Source organism: Helianthus annuus, chromosome 17 (genome assembly GCF_002127325.2).
Source record: "Helianthus annuus cultivar XRQ/B chromosome 17, HanXRQr2.0-SUNRISE, whole genome shotgun sequence".
Classification (NCBI taxonomy): Eukaryota; Viridiplantae; Streptophyta; class Magnoliopsida; order Asterales; family Asteraceae; genus Helianthus; species Helianthus annuus.
This window is the reverse complement of record NC_035449.2, coordinates 41,577,370-41,602,116: the sequence shown is the minus strand read 5'-3', so window position 1 is coordinate 41,602,116 and position 24,747 is coordinate 41,577,370. Positions and strand designations below refer to the sequence as shown.

The following is a 24,747-nucleotide window of genomic DNA, read 5'->3' as shown; positions in this document are numbered from 1 at the left end:
ATTAATATATATATATAGAGGAAGTGTAGGATACAAGGGCGGACCCAAGCACAGCCCAAGGTGGGCGGGCGCACCCCCGGGGAAAAAAAATTTAGTGCTAAGTTCCGTCGAAAATCTCGTCCGCACCCCTTGGAATTTTTCATCCGCACCCCTTAGGTAAAAAGTGTTATCAAATTATATTTTAAATTTTTTTAGTAAACTCTTATTTAAAAAAAAAAAATACTACCTAAATTATATAACTTTTAATACCTAACTAACTAAACCCAAATACTCATACCTTTACCCACTTATAATTCCTAACTAGCTAGCCCACTAAGTCTTAGCCCATTAACCAAACCCAACAATATTTCAAACTATAATAAAATAATTAAAGCTCAAAACCTTTAGAAATTCTCTCCCGCTCTCTCTCTCTTGTGTCCCTGCACTGCCAACGAACAACATCACCTAGCGACAACAGTCCAGCAGCCGGCGACCACCGTAATCAGCCACCATACCACCGTCACCGTCGTTTGACACCAAATCTAACCGGAATCCGAACACGGGTAAGTTTCTTTGTTATTTTGATGATTTTGGTTGATATTATAGGAGAAAAAGAGTAATAAAGTTGTTAAATAGGTTTGAAATTTTGTGTGTTTTGACGTTGTTTATGGTTGTTTAGATGATTTTTAGGGTGATTATGTTGTTTATATATTTTTAGGCTGATTACAACTTACGTTATGATTTCTAGGGCTTGAATAGTTGAAAATTAAAATTAAAATTGAAACATTATGTTATGGAGCGATGAAATTAGTTTTACATGATATTTTGGATAGATTTCAAAAAATGAAAACCCGTAGGGCGTCGACATTTTAATCATGTTTGTAACAAGGTTTGACATGTTTTTGATGATTATATAAATTTAGTTTGATGTTCGTTTGTTTTACATGACCCGACCCGACCTGACCCGATACGAACCGATTTTTTTTACTTATATACCTAGGGGCCTAAAATTTTTAAAAATGTTCCGCACCCCCATGGAAAAATTCTTAGGTCCGCCACTGGTAGGATACAAATCCTCTAATCGTGCATTACATACACGATCCCCACAGCCATACACGTGTCCCTGATTCAATTTAATTAGATAAGGGTATATCAGACATTCTGTTCAATCATCCGATGGCTAATTAGGGAATTCCGTCAACAAGGAAGCAAATTACGAGTTTGTTTCAAAACCATCTATCTAATATTGTTCGTATCAATTCGATTGGTAGGTTTTTTGATAAATTCCTATACCGAACACATATTGGCGATACCGAAAATGCTGGATTCGTCATTTAGGATGTTTATTTTGGGTTTTTCATCAGAGGGTTACGGTTGAGGTATAGGTTTTATTTGATTTGAAGGTGTTTTCATGTTATTAGATTGTAACGAGATTGAAGATAAGATGTTTCTGGTTATATTTGGTGATTTTAACATATCGCATGTGTTGTTTTTAACATATCGCAGGTATTAAAGATTGGATCATATGAATAATTTCGCAGGTTTAAGTTGGACATTTCGCACACAATAAAGTCTTAATATGTAATTTCACATGTTTAAGTTGGTCATTTCGCACACTAAAAAGTATTTAACATGTTGAGCTCAATATTTTGCACACTTTAAAAGTAACTATATGTAATTTCGCACAATGTGTTTTATAATTCAGTTCAATAATTCAAATCAAATAATTCAGTTCAATATTTGATATCAATAATTCATATCAATAATTTTACAGTGCGTTTTTCTTTTATTATAAAGTTTATCTTTTTATCACAATTTCAAACCATTTATATCTTATCTTTTTAAAAAATGGCAGACCTCCCAACATCCTCTTCTGAATCAAGTATCAAACAGTCTTTGAGAAAAAAGATTCAGGAACAAATTCAAGAGGATCTATCATGTCAAGAGATGCTGGAAACCAACATTTCTCGTGTTGAAAACATGAAGAGAAGACAAGAAATTGTGAACTTGCTATCTCAGATGCAAGTGAGTAGTCTTCAAGAAATTGCTGTTATGTTCATGGTTGATCTGGGTGAGAGGGATGAGAAGCAGTTGAAAGAGTTGGCGGATACAATAACTATCTTAAGATGCTCGATGGAGATGAAAATGAAGTTCCTTTCATCTTTTGAATGAACTTGTTTATATTAGTGCTTTATTTAATAAAAGATGCAAGTTTTATATGTTCCGTATAATTCGGATGTTGTGGTATGGCATGGGATTTATTTTCACATGTTTATTTTCCATATTTTGCATATTATAAGCAATTCGATGTCAAACATGCGATTTTATACATAAAACATGCGAAATTAAAAACATTAATGTAATCTAACAAGTCTAAATATGCAACAGAATTTCAACATCAAACAAGTCTATTTGTCCTTTCCAATAAATGCCTTCAACCTATCTGGGATTATTTTGTTCAAATCTTTGAAATACTTTTCTTTGTCCGGCCTTTTATCGAAAGAATTTGTCTCTTTAATTATTTGTTGACGCTCCAGATTGTATTCGGATAGAATGATCTTACTTAGATATATGTGCCTCAGGAGATGAAGTTGTGAATTCTGTCTATTGTTTACTTCATCTTCTTTCACAAACCCAGTCAACCATGGTGTCCCCCCCCCCCTGTATGTTTCCATATGACGCATTGTAAACACTCCATAGTCTACACCGTTATTCTCCATCCTCCATTCCATCACATTTCTTTCTATCACCGATGTTTCAAGTGCTTTTATAGCTGGTGTTGGTATTAAGGCCTTTTGTAGGTATAAAACCAATACCCTTCTCTGTGACATAGCAACATTGTGTCAGTAGCTTTACATAAATATAACATGTATATGAAGAAGTTTTTGTATTACCAGTGTGTCTGGAAGCCCCTTGTATCTATCCTTAAACTCTTATTCAGCTGCTGAATTGTCAATTAGCTCAATTTTGTCGGTTTTCAAGTTGAAGCACAAGACATAGAAGTGGTCACCTTAAAGTACCGGAATAAACACCAAGTCAACCGAATCAAGTTTTTTTACCTCATATTTCAGTATTATGTCTGAAAAATTTGAGGTAAATACGTTTAGACGTTGGTTGTCTGTGTAAGTCTCCTTGTACATGATATCCGACTGCATGTTATGTAATTAGAATCAATGTTAAGTAATGTATTACAAGGTATTTATACATGCGAAATTAGTACATGTAAAGTAATGTGTGAAAATTTTCACATGCGAATTTCTTATATACTGTATGCGAAATCTCTATAGTATGAGAAATGTTGTTTTTTTTTTCACAGGAAATGTATCTACTCTTCTACATGCGATTTACCTATGATTAGTATGCGAAATCATTGAATATGCATTTTCTGTTTTGATTTCAAATGCCAAAATGTTTAGACAAACCTACCATCATTGTGCTAAACAAGAAGAGTTTGTATGGTGATGATTTTCTATCCCTCTTCTTCTCTTCAAGGTTGAGAACATCTACAAATGCATCGATTCCGTTTGATGCTACGTACTGACCCATGTAGAAGCTTTCAAAGATACCTTTGAATGTGCAAACCCCAGTTTTTGATCGATAAAATACAGCCCTGCCAGGCAAAAATTAAATAATTAAACATTTTGAGTGTATATATATAGATGTTTTTTAGTTGATATAATTGTTTTACTTACTCTATATTTGAAAATGTAGCAAATGTGTATCGGATCACACTCAATTCTTGATTCAAGAGTGCTTCGTGCATGTTTACCACTCTGTTGCAGAAAGGGGAACAAAATGCTTCTCCAAGGTCTGCACATCTTTTCTCATTTTGAATCCTGGCGGCTTCTATTGTCCTATAAAGGAGTTCATTTAACCCATTTGGTACAACTTCTGTACCGGCTTTTTGTTTTGCAGCTTGAGTTGGTTTTGTGTTTCTTCTCCCCCTACCTGGTTTTTTTCCTTATTTTCTACCAGGCTGGGTCCCAGGCTCAAAAGCGACTCAACTGATTGCAATTCCTCAGTCGTCACTATTTCTGGTTCCTTCTCAACTTCGATACATGAATCGGTTTGTTGGGGGTCCTTCTGGGTATTTTCTCCTAAAGAAACTGCTTCCAGTTCTTGCTCCTTTTCTTGAACTTCTTCTGGAATTTTTGTGTAGATTCGGCTAAGTTCACTGTTCCTTCCATCCCAATTTCGGTTTCACCACTTTCGGCAGGCCAGATTAAGTTAAAAAATATAATATTTTGTTCTTTTATTTTTTTTCTAATATAAAGTGCTTTTTACCTTGGACAGGTGGTTTGTAAGCGTATACACCCGTTTCCACAGTTTGAATGTTTGCAATAAGGGTGTCCGGCACTCCTTTATCATTTTTATTTGTCAATCCTTCATCATCTGGCTACAGTACCCCAATAGATACAAATTATTGAATTTTAATACATCAGAATCAAAATCGCATGTTATACATGATATGACATGCGAAATCAAATGTCAAGTGTATGCATGAAATCGCATGTGTATTTTAAGGTATCGCATGTGTATAGGAAATTCAATGTTTATATAAAATCGCACGTGTTAATTTGAAATCGCATGTTTACCTTCTGATTCCATTTGTTCCAAAACATTGGATATTACTTGCTGAGCTTCTTCATTCTGTCTACTTTCTTCGTTTGTTTTATCTTTTGATGAACATCAGAAGCTGCATTTTCAGGCTGTTGATGATGAACATCAGAAGGTGCAGTTCCAGGCTCTTGATCAACATCAGACGGTGCAGTTCCAGGCTTTTGAACCGAATCAGGCGGCACACAAATGGGATTATTCCGAAGCGTCTCATCCCACTGCTTACAGGCCTCCATAATCTCCGGATCCCAAAAACACTTGGTTATTGCATCTAAAACTAAGTTGTTCATCCCTTGAACAATTTGAACCATTTCAATGTATTTTTCTGACAGGGGGAGGTTCATTTGAGAACAATCTTCTTAAAAGAAGAAAAAATGAATTAATCTAGACCCTATATTTTTTTGATTAATGGTTGTGAATCAAGATAACATTTTTGTCAACTTTTAATTAATGCTTTAATTACTAAGGGTAGTATAGACATTTTGATGTAAAATATTAATAAATACCATAAAGAGTTACTCAAGTCTTATTAATGCAACCATAAATTCCTCCTTCCCCATCATTAATGTATTGGCGAGCTCCTACACAAATTTTATTAGAAGTGACAAAACTATTTAAAAATTTTGTGTCCTAAACATATTTTATTATGAGTCGCAAAATTATTTAAAAGTGTTTTAGTCCTACACATTCTGTATCCTACACCAAAATATTGTTTTAATGGTGTAGGAAACGTTGAAAATGTAAGATCATGTGCAAGATTGTTTTTATTGTGTAAGGTGCACAACTATTTTATAAGATAGGCTCATTAAATGATTAGAGTTCAATAATTTGAATAGCAAAAATAAATAATAGATCATTAAATGATTTTTCAAATTACCTTTGTATCCTTTATTCTTTTTATTCTTGATTTTTAATTCTTCTCAACTCTCCACTTTTTTGACATTGGTCCTCATTTTTTTCAACAGGTTCTGTAATATTTTTCGAGTTAAAATACTATCAATCTAGATGTTAAAAATAAATGGATTCAGTGAAATTAATATTTTTTGGGCTTACCTTTTTGTTGATGTTTGAAGCCTCTCGATTTCGTTGATGGGCTAAATCGTAGACTACCGATGGTGAAAGTGGAACATGAGTGTTGCAATAGTCCATCATTTTCAGTGTCTGTGTCCCAACTCCCATCACAAGGTTCAACTGAGACATGTCCTGGAGGTCAAAACTGAAATCCATCATATCATCAATATTCTCGTTATCGTTTGGGTCTTCCTCGGTTTCTACATTTACTACTGCACGTGCAGTCCTTCTTCTGTAGCTTTTTGTGGTGTCAACGGGTCGTATTGTATACCCCTCCATTGAACGACCCTATTCATTTTCATTTTCACTCTCATCTGTTGTCCACAGAGGTCCGTTATCTGAAATATGCTCCTCGACTTTATCAATCTCTGTAGATGTGATATAATGAATAACCGGTATCTCCATGACTTTCTCGAACAGTTGAAGCCTCTTGTTGTACTCATGCATGTATAGAAGCTGTATAAATATAAAAAGGAGTTGATATTTACTTAAAATGCGTATTTATTTTATATTCAAAGTCACCATCATACTCTATTTCTACAAAATCGCATGCTATCAGACAAAAACCGTATAAAATCGCATGTATTCTTTAACCATTTACCAAAACCACTAATCTGATAAAATCGCATGAATTAGTTATGATTTCGCATGTATCAGTTAACCATCACCAAAACTACCTAATCTTATAAATCGCATGCTCAAACAAAAACATTTATAAAATCGCATGTATCGTTTAATCATATAACAAAACTAACTAATCTTGTAAATATGTAATCAAATGTAGTAAAACATACCGTAAGAAAGGCAACAGGTCCCACGAACTCTATTTTTGTGTTCTTTTAGCCCGCTCGTGTACGATGCAAAATGTCCAGTAGATATGAACACCAATCTAGATGCGGTATGTCCTCAACAGCTTCTACACCAAGCAAACATCTATCATTTGCAGTTGCGGCCTTTGTAATCTCTGCAAAAAACGTCATCCAGTACACCAAGAAATTTATTCTAAACATGCTCCCCCATCTCTTTGATTATCTATTGCATTTGCAATTAAGCCATGGGTAATTCTCGCGTTCCCCCCCCCCCAATTGACTGATGAATGTATCCATAACAGTATTTCCAATTTTTGGTTCTTTACTCTTTTCAATTTTCTCAATCTTTTTAACTTTTCTTTTATCGACTATTATTTCAACTGGCTTTGGTCCCTTTGGTATTCCAAATACATCATAAATGGTGTCCGATGTAATTTTTATTTGGTGTTTACCAACGTTTAGCGTATCAAACATCTCGTCAAAGTTTCTGGCTAGCCAATATCCCAAACGTGTCGAAATATGGTTGATATTCATATCTAGAATAGCCCCAAAGCCCATATTCTTCACCTCATCAACCTGTTTTTTTTTTGAAATTTTTTTCACAGTATCCATATACGATGTAGGTTGACATCTCAACAGTATTGCTTCGTTGCTGTATTCGAAGAAAGCCCTAGGTTTTGTTCTAGGTGGTTCCCGCTGGCTTGGTTTTTTTTACCTGTTCCACCTTTTTTGAAGGTTTTTTTGTTTTTATCTTAGATCTTTTGTCATCTTTCTTCTTTTTTGGCAGTGGCTCAACAAAGTCATCATTCTCAGAACTTTTTTCCACAACCCTTCTTTTTTTCTTTTTTGGCAGTGGCTCAACAATGTTGATATGGGATCTTCAAAGTCATCATCAGACTCTATTTCTACAAAATCTCATGCTATCAGACAAAAACCTTATAAAATCGCATGTATTTTTTAACCATTTACCAAAACTCATTAATCTGATAAAATCGCATAAATTAGTTATGAATTCGCATGTATCAGTTAAGCATTACCAAAACTACCTAATCTTATAAATCGCATGCTTCAAACAAAAAAAACATTTATAAAATCGCATGTATCATTTAATCATATACCAAAACTAACTAATCATATAAAATCGCATGGATGATTTATAAATTCGCATGTACAAGCTAACCACTACCAAACTACATAATAATATAAAATCGCATGCCATAGACCAAAATAACTTTATAAAATCGCATGCCTTAAACAAAAAAACCTTAACAAACAAAGCTAATCATATAAAATCGCAGATGTCATACAAAACCCTCTATAATATTGCACATGTATCAGCTACCACTACCAAAACTACATAATCATACAAAATCTAATAAAAAACCATACTAGACATAAACCCTAACAAAATCGTAGTTAACAACAATACGTAATCTTATGAAACCATAGGTTTCTGACAAAAACCTTACTAAACAAAGCTAACTATACAAAATCGCATATGTCATTCAAAACCACTGTAAACCCCATTATAAAATCGCATATGTCATACAATACCTAGATTCATCTTCTTTGACTGTGGTCTATCGTTGTTGACCTTGTTCCGTTTCTCAAAACTCATCAATCTTTGTTGAATTGCACCGGTAAGTAGAACAGAACTTGGGGGAAGAAGAATGCAATGTTTTGAATTTGGGTTTACGGTATGATTGTGAGTATTCTTGAATATTTGTCCATCTCATTCAGCAAAATATTATTGAGTTGACCCCCTCAGAAAAAGGATCCATTTCAGTGAAAGCTTTGCCATCTGTGGCGTTTTAAAGGGAGTGGTTTCTAAAGGATATGACGTTTTTTGTGTTTTTCTGGGTGATTAATTTCATTGTGTATAGACCCCTCTCTTATAGGAGTTTTTTGGCGCGTAGTTTAGGCGGGACTTTTTATTGTAATAAATGATAGTAATAAAGTAACTGTCTTTTCAGTTACTGTTTTTGTATTTACTGCGTTGATCAGCTTTTATCAGTTTTATAGGTTATAGACGTCCCATCTTCTAAGTTTGCCGTTTTTTTTAAATGGCCTTATGCAGACCAACGTGACAAAATACAACAACGGAGTAAACAAAATATTAAGCAGGAAAAATGATTTTTGTTATTTTTGGCGTTTTGTTAGGGTTAACCATTTTAGTATTATTTGGACGTTTTGCTAATAAAGATAGAAATATATCATTTAATTATCTTAAAAAAAGAAGACTACCTAGAAGAAAAAAATAGGAAAAAAATTAAAATCCTTCGTCAGAAGGTACTTTATCTGAATAGTATCCATCATTTGTGTCATCTTCTTCCTCCTCGGAGTCTACATCTTGATCTTCATCCATGTCATCACATTCACCTTCATCAGCTTCTTGTTCCTGAAGATTCTGAAGCCTCCACCTGAACATGTCTTGCATTACCTCCAATTTTGAGTCTATTTCTGTGTTGGTACAAGTGGCGTTATGCAATTCTTCCATGAAACCCAGTCGCTGCTTTGTCATGATGTTCTCTAGCCAGTAGACTTCCTGCTCTCCGTTGTCGTATGTAACCGTCACCATGTCTGTTTAATCATCAAAATGCCATGATGTCATTACAGGGTCTGGCTTCACATATCCTTTAATTGGTCCAAATTTGCTGGTTAATGCTTTCATAAGCATATGCGTTTCATGGCATTCGTTGTCTAGAGCGATGCCAATGGATAAGATTTGCCTCTGTATCTCTTCTTCCATCTTTAGAATTGCCCTGACCGTCTTAACATACACCCTCCTTCTGTTGTCAAAATGGAGGACGTATCGCCTGATTCCCAAAGTGTATCTCCACGAAACGATTGTTGACATTTTTGGCGTTTTGTTTAAGTCGGCGTTTTTGGTTAACGATTTTTTTTGCAGAAAATGGATAGACTGAAGTGATTATGGAAGCTATGTTTTACCTTTGTTTATATAATGATGTTTTTGGCGCGTAATTTAGGCGGGAATTTCTTCTAATAAATGTTAATAACTGAAATTCAGTTATTTTTGTTGTTTCATCTTCCTGTAATATTCAACGCGTTTTATTTTTAATTTTTTGCGTTTTGTTTTTAATGGCGTTTTATTTTTTGTATGGCGTTTTGAATATGAGCGGTAAAAGACCCTTTTACCCTTAATGAAGCATGTCCCACATAATAATATTGATGTTATTTATGAAAACGCCACCGCGCAATCTAGTCCATGGGTTGTTTTGATCGGACGATCCATAAGCGTTCTCACCGTTCTCACACTTTTCACTGTCTTCTCTAAATCCTGATCCTATATATATATGGGACCGCTAAAATGAAAACCACCTCCAGTTGTAAGAACCATGAGAACTTTTTGATCCGGGGCGAGTTGGACCAAAAATTTACGGTACCTGTAAACACAAACTTGCGGTGCTCAAAACTACACACACGACATTTTTATTTTGATTTTTTTTACAAATGTGTTTATAATACACGCATCTACGTTTATGAAAAAAAAAATTTGGTCCAACTCGCCCCGTACGGTGTACTTCTCATCGTTCTTACAACTGGAGGTGGTTTTCATTTTAGCGGTCCCATATATATATATATATATATATATATATATACACACACACACACACACACACACACACACACACACACACACTAGCCTTAGGACCCGTGTATTACACGGGTTTATTAAAGATAATATCGCTTCATCATCGTTGTTTACATAAAATGTTATGAATATATACACGTCTTGAAACGGATCATGTAAAAACTTTTTATTAACCATCAATATGAAGCTATCACAATTCGTTGAAAATCTCTTTATACACCACATTAGTTATTTTATCTATAGGTTTTCCGTTGTTGTCAAGTATAAGTATTTTGACCCCATTTCTTGTTTTCACCCTGATAAGGCAACTTACAATTGACCATGAGAGAAGACCGGTTGTTTGAGGTACAAACCAACTCTTGAAAGAGACTGACCTTGACTTTTGTTGATCGTCATTGCAAAACTTACGGCCAGTGGAAATTGCCTCCTTTGAAAAGCAAAAGGAATCTTTTTTATCAGAAGGTATCAAGTTTAATCGAGGTATATATGTGCAACTACCAATACTTGCACCAGATATTATCTCGGCTTCTATTACACGGTTGTGCAGCTTTTTTACTTGTAGCCTTGTACCGTTGCACAATCCATTCCGTTGATCAATATTTCGTAATAACATTACTGGAACACCAGGTTTAAGGACTAACCTATGATTTGGTAAGCCTGATATTTTAAGACCATTAAGCACATTCGGAGAGTATAGTCTTTGTTGTGTAGAATTTACATCTTCAGACGGACAAAGACTGTCAGAGCTAAGATACTCTTTTTCTTCACCAGGAAACATTGCTAGCAACCTATCATTAATCTCATGAACAACATCATTTTTAGGTGCAAGTATAGCCTGCTAACTTAAATAGTTATGGTCGTCTACATTTTCCAAGATTGATGGATAAACAAAATCAATTAAACTTGCAATTGGATCAGATGCGTCAGTAATCAAAAGATCTTGTGGTATTTCAATAGTTGCTCCTCCATCATTTGGACCACCAACGTTACCATCACCCAAATCCAAAAGCCATTTGGCAAAAGTATTTATTTCTTCAACATCAGCTGTAGATCTTCCAACCGTTAACCTCATGTTTCTTGTTAGTCTTAGCAATTTACAATTACTCCATAGATAAGACAAACATAAGGAGGCATTAACAATCTCTTGTCTCCCACCATTTGGAACAACAAGTAATATTTGTCTAAAATCGTCACCAAAAACAATAACCTTACCTCCAAACCGGATATCTGAATTGAGAGATTTGTCAATGTTGAAAACGCCATTCATTGTTCTATTGAGCGCTTCAAATGCATGTTTGTGTACCATAGGTGCTTTATCCCAAATTATCAATATAGTCTCAAGAAGTAATTTAGACAGATCACTTTCTGGTTTTATATTACATACCGAATCTTCAGTAAGATTCAACGGTATGCTAAACCTGGAATGTGCAGTCCTGCCACCATCTAACAACAACAATGCAATTCCACTTGAAGCCACATTTAACACGATTTGACCTCTTGATCTAATTGCATAAAATGTTATGATTAAATACACGTTAAAACACAAAGGAATATATTAGAGTACAACTACAAATTGAAATACATGAATATGCAACGATCACAATTCGTTGAAAATCTCTTCATAAACCACATTAGTTGTTTTATCTGTAGGTTTGCCGTCGTTGTCAAGTATTAGTAGTTTGACTCCATCTCGTGTTTTTTTCCATAATAAAGCAACATACAATTGACCATGAGAGAAGACGGGTTGCTATATCGGTCTCAATTACAGATTGTAAAGCAACATCCTACAACAAAACAAACATACTACATACAAATAAATCGAATCTTCGCGAAATCAAATAATCACAATTCATTCCATGTCACCCGTGTACCTTTCACCATATATGTTGTCACAACCCCAAAATCCACCTGCGGATAACACCCGCTTCGAGGGCGTGACTGACCAGGATCCAGCCACCAATTATACTGAGCATTAAGAAATATTTAATATCCGTAGTAATTAGCAATATCAGAGTTTAGGTTCGGTAATTAGTTTAACAAAACAGCGGAAGCATAAACCAAAATAGTTTTGAAGACAGTTCGTTGTTCAAAACAGTTATCCCAACACACGGGTTTGACGAACACTACACATCCCCAAGCAGCAGCTCCTGAATCATTGGTTACCTGCAAAGCATGCAGTAAGGGGTCAACAATAATGCTGAGTGAGTTCACTAGTTGTCCAGTTTTAATTACCAAAAACTTGTTTCACCGGTTAATTTATCCGTTTATACATGCCCTGGGGAGCTACCCCAAAAGTTAGCGACTAAACTGTTTTTCCAATACCGAACACTAGGTAACCGTTGCGTATCCGCAGGATGCCCCGATGTCAATGTTCTATCATCATTGACGGATTTCTGAGTCTATTAGTTCACGCCCGTCCCAAACCAGGGCACGGTGTGAGGCTGGTAAACACCTAAATAGCGCTATCAACTAATAACTCGCTCGCCTAACCCGGCGACTAATCGGTATTTGTAGTAGGGACTTGAGTGATAGAGTTTCGTTTAGTGCCGTTAGTTGCAATCCGTATAAACAGTGATTAACCAAAAGGTTTCCCAATACCCGGGAAGGAAAAGTAAGTTGTGTTCCCAATAACCAGGGAAAGTATGTAAATGGTATCCCCTTTTACCAGGGGATAGGATTGTCCAAAAGGTTTCCCAATACCAGGGAAGGAAAAGTAAGTTTTGTTCCCAATAACCAGGGAAAGTATGTAAATGGTATCCCCTTTTACCAGGGGATAGGGTTGTTAGTCTCGTGTCCCAAACCACCGGGACGCATGCTTTTAAGTTGTGAACTCACCTTGGGTTGCTCGGTAGGTTTAGGTTACTCGGTCAAACACGCTGGTCACCATGTCCTAACATGGTTACCGGTATAGGTCAGATACAAGTATTCACGTAAAACACATACTGGCACGTAACATGCATACAAGTAAACAGTCATGGGGTTATTGGGCCGGCCTAAACAATTAAGCAGTCAACAGTAACACATAACCCAGTCAACAGATAGCCCATAACACATAATGGCCCAATAACCAAAGTGGACAGCCCACTCGCAACCAGCTGGTCTCGAGTCGCAACCAGGTGGTTTCGGCTTGTCACGTTATGGTTGCGAGTCGTAACCGTGTGGTCTCGAGTCATCATGCTGTGGTTGCGAGTCGCAACCGTCGTAGTCTCGAGTCGCAATCGTGAGGTTTCGAGTTGTCATGCTATGGTTGCGAGTCGCAACTACGTGGTCTCGAGTTGTCTTGCCTTGGTTGCGAGTCGCAACGGTGTGGTTGCGAGTCGTAAGCTGTCCCTTTCACGTACACGTGATGATGCAGATCTAACAGTCCAATATGTACTATGCAATCAGACCCAGATTAGGAAACAGCCAATAAGGTTCCACTAACATTTTTCCTAAACTGACCAGCAATGAAAATAGATCAAACTTTGCCATTTTTACATCTTCAAGTCATATTCAAACAAGTTCATCTTATGTTCATCATTTTCTAGGGTTTTCATATCAACATAATCATATATTTATGAACCAAAATCACATGTTTTAGCAAGATCAACATGCAAAACATACATTATATATCCGAATCTTAAGTTTAACATCATTATTTGCAAGGAATAAAGAAGCATAGTATGGTTAGTCATAATCATTCTTGAACTACCATTTGTTAGTCATTTAAACATGTTATCAAGCTTTGTTCACAAGGGTTTTCACATATAGTCAAGTTCCACAAATCATCCTAAAAATTATACAAAAACTACTACCCAAGCATTTCTAGTTCATATAACAAACATAAATCTCATGCACATAGTAACAACACTAACCGGTTGTGAAGAAGGAGGATGAGCCGAAAGAAAGGAAGAAAATGAGAGAAGGTGAAGTGTCCGAGTTAGTGGTCTTGACCGAGTCCTTGTCCGGGATCCTTGCTTGAACCGAAAATTGAAAGGGATTGGGGTGTGTTGTTGAGGGTTTCTAGTTGAGAGAAAAATAGTAGAAGTGTGTTTGTGTGTTGTGTATGAAATGAGGGAAAGTGGGGAAAGATGGGGTATATATACCAAGGGATGTTTCGGGTTGGGCTTGGGGTTTCGGCCCAAACCGGTTACGGCCCAAAGGCCCACTCGCAACCGCCCGGTTGCGAGTCATGGTCACAAATCACTCGAGACCTCATGGTCTCGAGTCGGGTTCCTTGTTCTCGGGTTGGGTTTTCGGCTCACATATAACACATACATATATACATACCAATGCACACATAACAAAGCACATATCACATAAAGATTCACGTTATCATTAAGTTTAGTCAGTCACTAGTCACATAATGTACAAACAAGTTACATCACGACACAACGAAAAGTTCTAGTTTTCGGGTTGTCACATCATCCCCAAGTTGAAAGAAATTTCGTCCCGAAATTTGATGGCACTCACTGAGGAAGCTAGTCAAGTTGTAAGGTTTTCCCGGTTATCCTGGGGTGTCACATCCACCCCCCGTTGATCTGGAATTTCGTCCCGAAATTCCGTAGCTTCAGCCTCAGTAGCGTTTGTACTGTTCTCAAACAGTTGGGGATATTTTTGTTTCATCCGATCTTCGCGCTCCCAGGTGAACTCTGGGCCGCGACGTGAGTTCCAACGAACTCGAACAAGAGGTATTCTAGTGCTCTTGAGGACCTTAACATCCCGGTCCGTGATTTCGACAGGTTCTTCGACGAATTTCAACTGTTCGTCGATCGTGAGTTCCTTCAGAGGAACTACGTGCGTCTCATCTGACAGACACTTCTTCAGATCCGACACATGGAAAACGTTGTGAACTGCACCGAGTTCTGCTGGTAAGTTCAGTCTGTAGGCCACCTTGCCTATTTTCTCAAAGATTTCGAAAGGTCCAACGTACCGTGGGTTGAGTTTGCCTCGTTTACCAAAACGAACCACACCCTTCCAGGGTGAAACTTTGAGTAATACCCGCTCCCCAACCTGGAGCTCAAGTGGTTTCCTGCCCTTATCGGCGTAAGCCTTCTGACGGTCACGAGCGGCCGCCATGCGTTGTCGTATTTGAGCAATCCGCTCAGTAGTGTCTACCACATGTTCTGGACCAGTGATTTGACTATCCCCCACCTCTGCCCAACAAAGAGGTGACCGGCATTTACGTCCGTACAATGCCTCAAACGGAGCAGCTTTAATGCTGGTGTGGTAGCTGTTATTATACGAGAATTCCACGAGTGGCAGATGCCTTTCCCGGCTGTTGCCAAAGTCGTTTACACAAGCGCGAAGCATGTCTTCTAATGTTTGAATAGCGCGTTCGGATTGCCTGTCCGTCTGTGGGTGATATGCTGTGCTCATAACTAAACGTGAGCCAAAAGACTTGTGCATTGCTTGTCACAGTTCCGAAGTAAAACGTGCATCTCGATCAGAGATGATAGAGGTGGGCACCCCGTGCCTCGAAACCACTTCCTTGAGGTATATCTTCGCCAGAGTGGAGAATTCATCTGTTGTCTTCGATTGCCAAGAAGTGTGCGGATTTCGTGAGTCGATCCACGATCACCCAGATAGTGTCGTTTCCGCGCTGTGATCTAGGTAGGCCAGTAACGAAATCCATGGAAATTTACTCCCATTTCCATTGTGGTATCTCTGGTTGTTGGAGTAGGCCTGAGGGTTTCTGATATTCCGTCTTGACTCGCGCACAAGTCAAACACTTGCTGACGTAAGTTGCTATGTGGGCCTTCATGCTAGGCCACCAATACGTAGTCTTAATATCGTGGTACATCTTATCCGAACCAGGGTGTACTGAGTAGCGAGATTTGTGCGCTTCATTCATCGCAAGTTCTCGTAAGTCGCCATAGAGTGGGACCCAAATGCGTCCTGTTACATAATAAGCACCGTCTTCCTTCTGTTCTAAGTGTTGCCTTGACCCGCGTAGGGCTTCAGCTCTAACGTTCTCTGGTTTCAGTGCTTCCATCTGAGCAGCTCGTATTTGCGAAGGTAGACTAGAATGGATCGTGAGTTGTAAAGCTCTTACGCGCTTAGGCGTAGTGTCCTTCCGACTGAGGTCGTCTGCCACTACATTGGCCTTGCCCGGGTGATACCTGATGGAGCACTCGTAATCATTCAGCAGTTCGCCCCATCGTCGCTGTCGCATATTCAGTTCCTTCTGCTTGAATATGTGTTCTAAACTTCTGTGGTCGGTGTAGGTGGCGCACTTGGTTCCGTATAGGTAATGCCGTCATAACTTAAGTGCGAAGATCACTGCTCCCAGTTCCAAATCAAGCGTTGTGTAGTTCCTTTCGTGCGTCCTAAGTTGTCGAGAGGCGTAAGCAATAACCTTCTCGCGTTGCATCCGTGTGTAACTGGGATCCTGATTCGAAGCATCATGGTATACCGCTAGATTACCCGTACCCTAGGGTGAAGATGATGCTCAGTGCATTACAAAGTTTGGGATTCGAAAGCTGAAAAGACGTCCTCCTGTTTTGGTCTTTCACGAACACAACACCCTGCTGTGCCAACGAGACTTAAGCTGTGCGACCTCCAAAAATCTTGTGATTAAGCTGCGATAGTATCTAGTGGGACCAAGAAACTCCTGTATCCTCGAAGGGATCTTTGATGTTGATCAGTTCCTAACAAAATGGATCTTAGCGAGATCCATGTGTATTCCCACTTCGTTGTTTGATAAAAAGAAAATGTGTACTTCCCGAATCCTGAAGTCATACTTAGGTAGACTTTGCACGTAGACGCTCCTCCCCTAGAAGCTCTACAATGGAATACAAGTGTTGTTCAAGGTGCCCCTTTCTCCTAGAAGTGATTCAAAACGTACTAGATAAACACAGTTGCAGTGTGATCCATAAAGCAGCTGGTGGGTTGTTCACCCCAAAAGGTCATGGAATGATTCATCCGGTGTTTCCTGGAAATGGCCTCATTGCGTTCACTATGCCGTTTTAGGAACATCCTCCCTTTGGACTTCCATCTGATGTTAGTTCGTTCGCTACTCAATCTTCACATAGGAGCATGACCCATGTAACTGGTCAACAGGTTGTCAATACGGGATCGAGACAAATGGTTATGGGCTGTCACCTTGATGAGTTCTTAATAGTCAGTATACACACGAAAAGGCCCATCTTCCCTAGGATAAGTGGGGCTCCCCCAAAGCGAAGAACTAGACCTTACAAAACTCCTGTCCAACGGTTCCTGTAGTTGCTTTGATAGATCTTGCGACCTTCCTGGCGCAAAATGGTAAAAGTACATGTAATCAGGGCTACCTCAGACGTGAGATCAAACTGAGATTCCGCTTAACAAATTTTCGGAAGAAAAACTGAATGTTCCTCGGATAGCATGCCGAGAGAAACAACGAACAACTGGTGGATCCTCGATCCACTTTTCCTTAGCCTTAACATCCGTAGCGGTTGCTAACACAGCGGAGTAATCTCTCTGTAGACACTTCTGGCCTCCACAGCTGAGATGGCGCTAACTATTGAACTACTCTGATGCTTTAGAACAATTGCCGATTCTCCACACAAAGTTTTCTCCTCACCGGGTATATTCGCGCGATTCCTGGGTAACCAATTCACACTAACTACTGCGTTGAAACCATCGAGTGTGGTAGAAGGAAGGTCGACATCGGACACTCGTCCCACAAGGTCGGGTTTACATCCTAACGAACTTTTGAGATTCTATTTGACTTGCCATCAGTCGATTCCACATCTGGTTCGGTTTCAAGAAGTATCAGGGTCAAGCAGAATAGAGATGAAGCAAACAACTACTCATACTATGTCTGGCGTCGCCTGCGCCAATCCTAAATGCCCTTCCACGAGCATCATTTCCAATGTTGTTGTTACGGTTGCGAGGACTCCCATTACTATCATCATTCCCCTGGTTGTTGACCTTGATGTTGTCGCGACTGTTGTTTCTGATGTCGTTGCTTGAAATGGTGCGCTACGATCCTTCACTGACAAGTCCATCTTGTCGCGTTTCCGTGCCGCGTCCCAAGGTGTACTTATTGAGCTGGCCGTTACGCATTTCCGCACCATTGTCGATTGTCATCGCTTATGGCCCGACTGATTCGTAAGAGCTGGCTCCTATGAGCCGCTGACTAGGGTTAAGGGTTCGATTGGAGTCAATTCGCTGATGCTCGTTGTCGGTGACTAGGGTCGTTCAAATGCTGAAGCCAGTAAGGTACTACGTCTACCCTCTTGACTGAGTACTACACGGTATGTTGAGATAGTGTTGCAGAAGTGATCGCACTTCGGGATTTAAGACGTCAACACGTTAAGTTCCAGTAAGCGAAGAAAGGTGAGAAGGATATAGACCAATCATTGTCGTTTCAACACCCATCCCGGGGATGCTCGTACAAGCACCTAATGTTCTACACAGTTCGCTAGGCGTTCATATGGGTGTTCAGGTAATACTCGATAGCATCGAGGTTCGAAAGGGGTGCAGTGAGAAGTGAAAAGATCGTGTTCGAGTAGGAGACAATCACTGCTACGGTTCCTATGGACTGTTGTGTTTCTCATCATACAGATAACGAAACGGAACCCCTTTTTCACTTGTTAAGCCTCACTGGGACTTACATCCACCCCACTATATTATTATGTGTGCACCCACAATAATATTGTGATTTGCATGTTCATCTCAGCTCCTCTTAACTCATGTCAAATGGTTCCCCACACTCGAGTAGATTTCAAAGAGTATTAAGTAGTGTAAGTCACGGAGGTTTAGGGAATTACCACCCTATCAATCACATGATACGAGAAAGTGTTCAGGAATTCATATTGGCGTGCTAACGTGCAATCACATGCAATATCGTATGTGGGCGTTCACTAGTTAGGCATACTAGTACGTATAGCGAAACAGGAAACATAAAGTAAGCAAACAAGTAAACACTGGTCCGAGCTATGAGGTTAAAAGTGTTGAGCCTTGTACTTGGAGTGTAGTGTCGTCACGAGTCACGGGTTATAGTCTGGTTTTCTCCAAAAAGATTTACCCCTTTTTAAAACCAAGTTCACTATAACCAATGGCTCTGATACCAATCTGTCACAACCCCAAAATCCACCTGCGGATAACACCCGCTTCGAGGGCGTGACTGACCAGGATCCAGCCACCAATTATACTGAGCATTAAGAAATATTTAATATCCGTAGTAATTAGCAATATCAGAGTTTAGGTTCGGTAATTAGTTTAACAAAACAGCGGAAGCATAAACCAAAATAGTTTTGAAGACAGTTCGTTGTTCAAAACAGTTATCCCAACACACGGGTTTGACGAACACTACACATCCCCAAGCAGCAGCTCCTGAATCATTGGTTACCTGCAAAGCATGCAGTAAGGGGTCAACAATAATGCTGAGTGAGTTCACTAGTTGTCCAGTTTTAATTACCAAAAACTTGTTTCACCGGTTAATTTATCCGTTTATACATGCCCTGGGGAGCTACCCCAAAAGTTAGCGACTAAACTGTTTTTCCAATACCGAACACTAGGTAACCGTTGCGTATCCGCAGGATGCCCCGATGTCAATGTTCTATCATCATTGACGGATTTCTGAGTCTATTAGTTCACGCCCGTCCCAAACCAGGGCACGGTGTGAGGCTGGTAAACACCTAAATAGCGCTATCAACTAATAACTCGCTCGCCTAACCCGGCGACTAATCGGTATTTGTAGTAGGGACTTGAGTGATAGAGTTTCGTTTAGTGCCGTTAGTTGCAATCCGTATAAACAGTGATTAACCAAAAGGTTTCCCAATACCCGGGAAGGAAAAGTAAGTTGTGTTCCCAATAACCAGGGAAAGTATGTAAATGGTATCCCCTTTTACCAGGGGATAGGATTGTCCAAAAGGTTTCCCAATACCAGGGAAGGAAAAGTAAGTTTTGTTCCCAATAACCAGGGAAAGTATGTAAATGGTATCCCCTTTTACCAGGGGATAGGGTTGTTAGTCTCGTGTCCCAAACCACCGGGACGCATGCTTTTAAGTTGTGAACTCACCTTGGGTTGCTCGGTAGGTTTAGGTTACTCGGTCAAACACGCTGGTCACCATGTCCTAACATGGTTACCGGTATAGGTCAGATACAAGTATTCACGTAAAACACATACTGGCACGTAACATGCATACAAGTAAACAGTCATGGGGTTATTGGGCCGGCCTAAACAATTAAGCAGTCAACAGTAACACATAACCCAGTCAACAGATAGCCCATAACACATAATGGCCCAATAACCAAAGTGGACAGCCCACTCGCAACCAGCTGGTCTCGAGTCGCAACCAGGTGGTTTCGGCTTGTCACGTTATGGTTGCGAGTCGTAACCGTGTGGTCTCGAGTCATCATGCTGTGGTTGCGAGTCGCAACCGTCGTAGTCTCGAGTCGCAATCGTGAGGTTTCGAGTTGTCATGCTATGGTTGCGAGTCGCAACTACGTGGTCTCGAGTTGTCTTGCCTTGGTTGCGAGTCGCAACGGTGTGGTTGCGAGTCGTAAGCTGTCCCTTTCACGTACACGTGATGATGCAGATCTAACAGTCCAATATGTACTATGCAATCAGACCCAGATTAGGAAACAGCCAATAAGGTTCCACTAACATTTTTCCTAAACTGACCAGCAATGAAAATAGATCAAACTTTGCCATTTTTACATCTTCAAGTCATATTCAAACAAGTTCATCTTATGTTCATCATTTTCTAGGGTTTTCATATCAACATAATCATATATTTATGAACCAAAATCACATGTTTTAGCAAGATCAACATGCAAAACATACATTATATATCCGAATCTTAAGTTTAACATCATTATTTGCAAGGAATAAAGAAGCATAGTATGGTTAGTCATAATCATTCTTGAACTACCATTTGTTAGTCATTTAAACATGTTATCAAGCTTTGTTCACAAGGGTTTTCACATATAGTCAAGTTCCACAAATCATCCTAAAAATTATACAAAAACTACTACCCAAGCATTTCTAGTTCATATAACAAACATAAATCTCATGCACATAGTAACAACACTAACCGGTTGTGAAGAAGGAGGATGAGCCGAAAGAAAGGAAGAAAATGAGAGAAGGTGAAGTGTCCGAGTTAGTGGTCTTGACCGAGTCCTTGTCCGGGATCCTTGCTTGAACCGAAAATTGAAAGGGATTGGGGTGTGTTGTTGAGGGTTTCTAGTTGAGAGAAAAATAGTAGAAGTGTGTTTGTGTGTTGTGTATGAAATGAGGGAAAGTGGGGAAAGATGGGGTATATATACCAAGGGATGTTTCGGGTTGGGCTTGGGGTTTCGGCCCAAACCGGTTACGGCCCAAAGGCCCACTCGCAACCGCCCGGTTGCGAGTCATGGTCACAAATCACTCGAGACCTCATGGTCTCGAGTCGGGTTCCTTGTTCTCGGGTTGGGTTTTCGGCTCACATATAACACATACATATATACATACCAATGCACACATAACAAAGCACATATCACATAAAGATTCACGTTATCATTAAGTTTAGTCAGTCACTAGTCACATAATGTACAAACAAGTTACATCACGACACAACGAAAAGTTCTAGTTTTCGGGTTGTCACATATGTTTTACCCATCAAACAATTCTTCCTTTATCTCTTTCACTACTTTATAAATCAAAGCGTTCCTTTCATTAAAAGACTTTCTGGTTTCTCGACAAAATAGAAAATTTAAAGAGAACCTTTTGGCAACCATAAAAAACAACACCAACTCAAACTTGCAACATATTATATTAAATTAATCATTAAAGAAAGACGACATTTTGGTATCCATGGAATCAATTCTTTATGTTAACCAAGATCCGAGTTTTAAAAGCTACAGTTTGTGGCCTAATGAAGTTGAATACCCGGGTTGCATATTCACTCCACTTTAACTTTGCTCCCACTGTTGATGCCAAAGAGAAGAAGCTTAAAATTATATTTACCATTTTACCGTTTTTTACTTAAAATTTTTATGCGTTATAATCGAGATCGAATTTTATTTATATAATTAACTCGTTCTAGGGTATATAAAAACTGAAATAAACTAATAGGACCGCCCATAGCACAACACCATAGTCCAAACTATGCAAGGGAGCTAAGAATGAGAGAAACTTTGGATTATTAATATCCATTAACCCTTAAAAGTATCCTTGGTAACTATTGAACAGTGGACAAAAATAAATAAATATCTAACATTTATCTCTAGCATCTTCACAAAGGGCTAGCTTAATGACACACTTCAAATCATAAGTTGGATGAATAGGAGTCAATTACTTTTCCATGGTCCATGTGTGTAGTTGCTGATATTTAGCAACCTGGTTGTTCCTATTTCACGCACATACACATAAAACATTATATTGGATCTACATATGGCTTGAATGATAATGATGAATCAATTTTACCTAATCAATATAAACCATACCTTGAATCCGAGAAGGCTTGAATTATGAGTCGGTTTCTACCTAATCAACACAAATAAAAAATTTAGAAATATAACAGTAAATAGAAAAAAAATGAATTGAACAAATTTTCAACATTAAAAGCAAAATCATTCAAAAATTACAAACTAACTGGTTTATAGCTTGCATTCTATCACTCTAGGTTCTCCCCTGCTGTTAACACAGTAATAATAACAACAATATCGAGTATTGGTATATGAATCATATGCCTTAGCTTCTTAGTGGACTCAGGGATTTCCAATGTCTTGGTTTGAGATTCCAATGATAAATTCTTGAGTATGGTTCTTCCAGCCCACACCCGTTGCTAGCCTCACGAAAAACACACTCACGCCATACCAAGTGGTGTTTAATACCCAACATGGCTGAGTTGACGTTGGGCGTTAGCCGTTAGCCCATTACACAGTCTTACAATCACACACCAGTAACCGGCCATTACCATCACTTAGTGGGAACCCGTATGTTGCGGTGGGAGCTCCGTACAATGCAAAAGAAACTAATTTGACGTATCAAAGTCAAATGGCTAAAAATTAATGTCATTTGATTGTCTTGCCCAGGAATTACGCCAACCCAAAAATATCCCAAACCCGTTTTTAATAATACTCGACCCGAGTTTTATATCCTATCCAAGCCCATTATAGCCCGTAGTGTTCACACAACCGTATTTTAATGGCTTTATAGTCGTAATAGGTCCATTTTGACCATGGTTGTATATTTATTTTAATTATTGTATCAAAACAAAAACAAAAACAAAAACAAAATTTTAATCTAAAACAGATTTTTTTTGTGTAAATTAAAATAAATAAACAACTAATTCTTTTAAAAACCTGGTATCACTGCCTAATCATACCCATTTTGGTTGTATTCCCTACCCGAACCAGATTCATAGGGCCGGTTTTCTTGGCTCAATACCCGGGTACATACCCGACTACGTTTATGCTAATACGCGATCTAGACCACTTTTACTAAGTTCTTAACGCAACAAGTAGCATGCCTATTAACTCTTTTAAAAAACATTTAGTATATTATCATGGTCTTCGTATTATGGCTAAAAACAAAGTCAGATATAAATGTGATTTATTCTTGTATGTTTTCTTTTATTTAACAAAACATTATAGATTAATAGAAAACATTAATAGCCTTATTAGTATTTTGTTGGTGATCATCAAATGTCAGAAATTAATTAGGAGCAGTGTTATACCTGTAGCAGATGTCTCTTCTTCTTATTATTCATCCTCTCAAGCTCAACTTGACTCTCCATAAACATGTTCAACATATGAAGCTCATATTTTCTAGTAAACTCCATCTTTTGATTTTCTAACTTTACCATATCCCCCTGCTTCATAATTTCTATCCTCTTATAAGCCTCTCCCAACTAAACAATCGCCTTTGCAACTTCCTTTCCTTAAACGACATGTAGCAGCAACGGAGATAATAAGCCGAGATGGTGGTATATAACACCGGCGATAACGTTTAAACCAGGTAGCGGCGGCGACAACTTCAACAATTAACGGTATTGGAATAGGAGCAATGGTGGTGCGGTAGGGTATAGAGGGATGCTTGCTTCATAACACTAATGGGTAGAAGAGGTGGTCCAAAACCAACTAAAGAAAGAAAGTAAAAAAGAGTATGAACATCACATGTATGTTTCAGACATAACTGAAAGAATGAACGCATGAATAGATCAAGCAAAAACTTTTGCTCTAACTACAATACCCAGTTTTTTACACCTATATTAGTCGGAGATGGCCGCAACTCTGTATCCACCTCCGGTTGCCTTCAGCGGAATCCGACAAAGAATCAGAAGAAAAGAAAGAAACAGGAAGGATTTTCAAGAGGTGAAAGTGAATGACTCAGCCAACCAAGCCATGTGTAATTAGCATAACCCGATTTCTACCTAGCCCAATGAGAGGCCACCACTGCCCTCCTGCACCACACGATTAAACAAAAACTCATATTAATGTTCAACTTTTTATACATGGAGGTGATTTGCTTTAAACATAAAATTGTCAACTTTTTCTATAGTTGTTCTCTTTTGAGAAATTAAATTAATAACATTTATATCTAATTTAATATAATTGTCCATTTCAGTCTCACCTGCATGCAAATTTTGCTCTACTTGCATACATCTTCAACATCTTTTTCAAAACCCCATGTCGTAAGATCGACCACTTTCAAGTTGCACACCGGTTCTCCACTTTACCAGAAAACGGAAACAGCCACAACCACCG

At 38.6% G+C, this 24,747-nt stretch overlaps 1 protein-coding gene across 1 annotated transcript; it reads right to left on the bottom strand.

Moving 5' to 3' along the window:
* Nucleotides 1-10,927: 10,927 nt before the first annotated feature.
* LOC118488824 lies at nucleotides 10,928-23,861 on the bottom strand. Its single transcript, XM_035986205.1, has 4 exons — nucleotides 23,718-23,861; nucleotides 11,811-11,873; nucleotides 11,672-11,733; nucleotides 10,928-11,591 (listed from the first exon to the last, which is right to left on the bottom strand). Exons 1-4 carry the CDS (start codon nucleotides 23,859-23,861, stop codon nucleotides 10,928-10,930), a joined length of 933 nt encoding a protein of 310 aa, XP_035842098.1.
* Nucleotides 23,862-24,747: the final 886 nt, after the last annotated feature.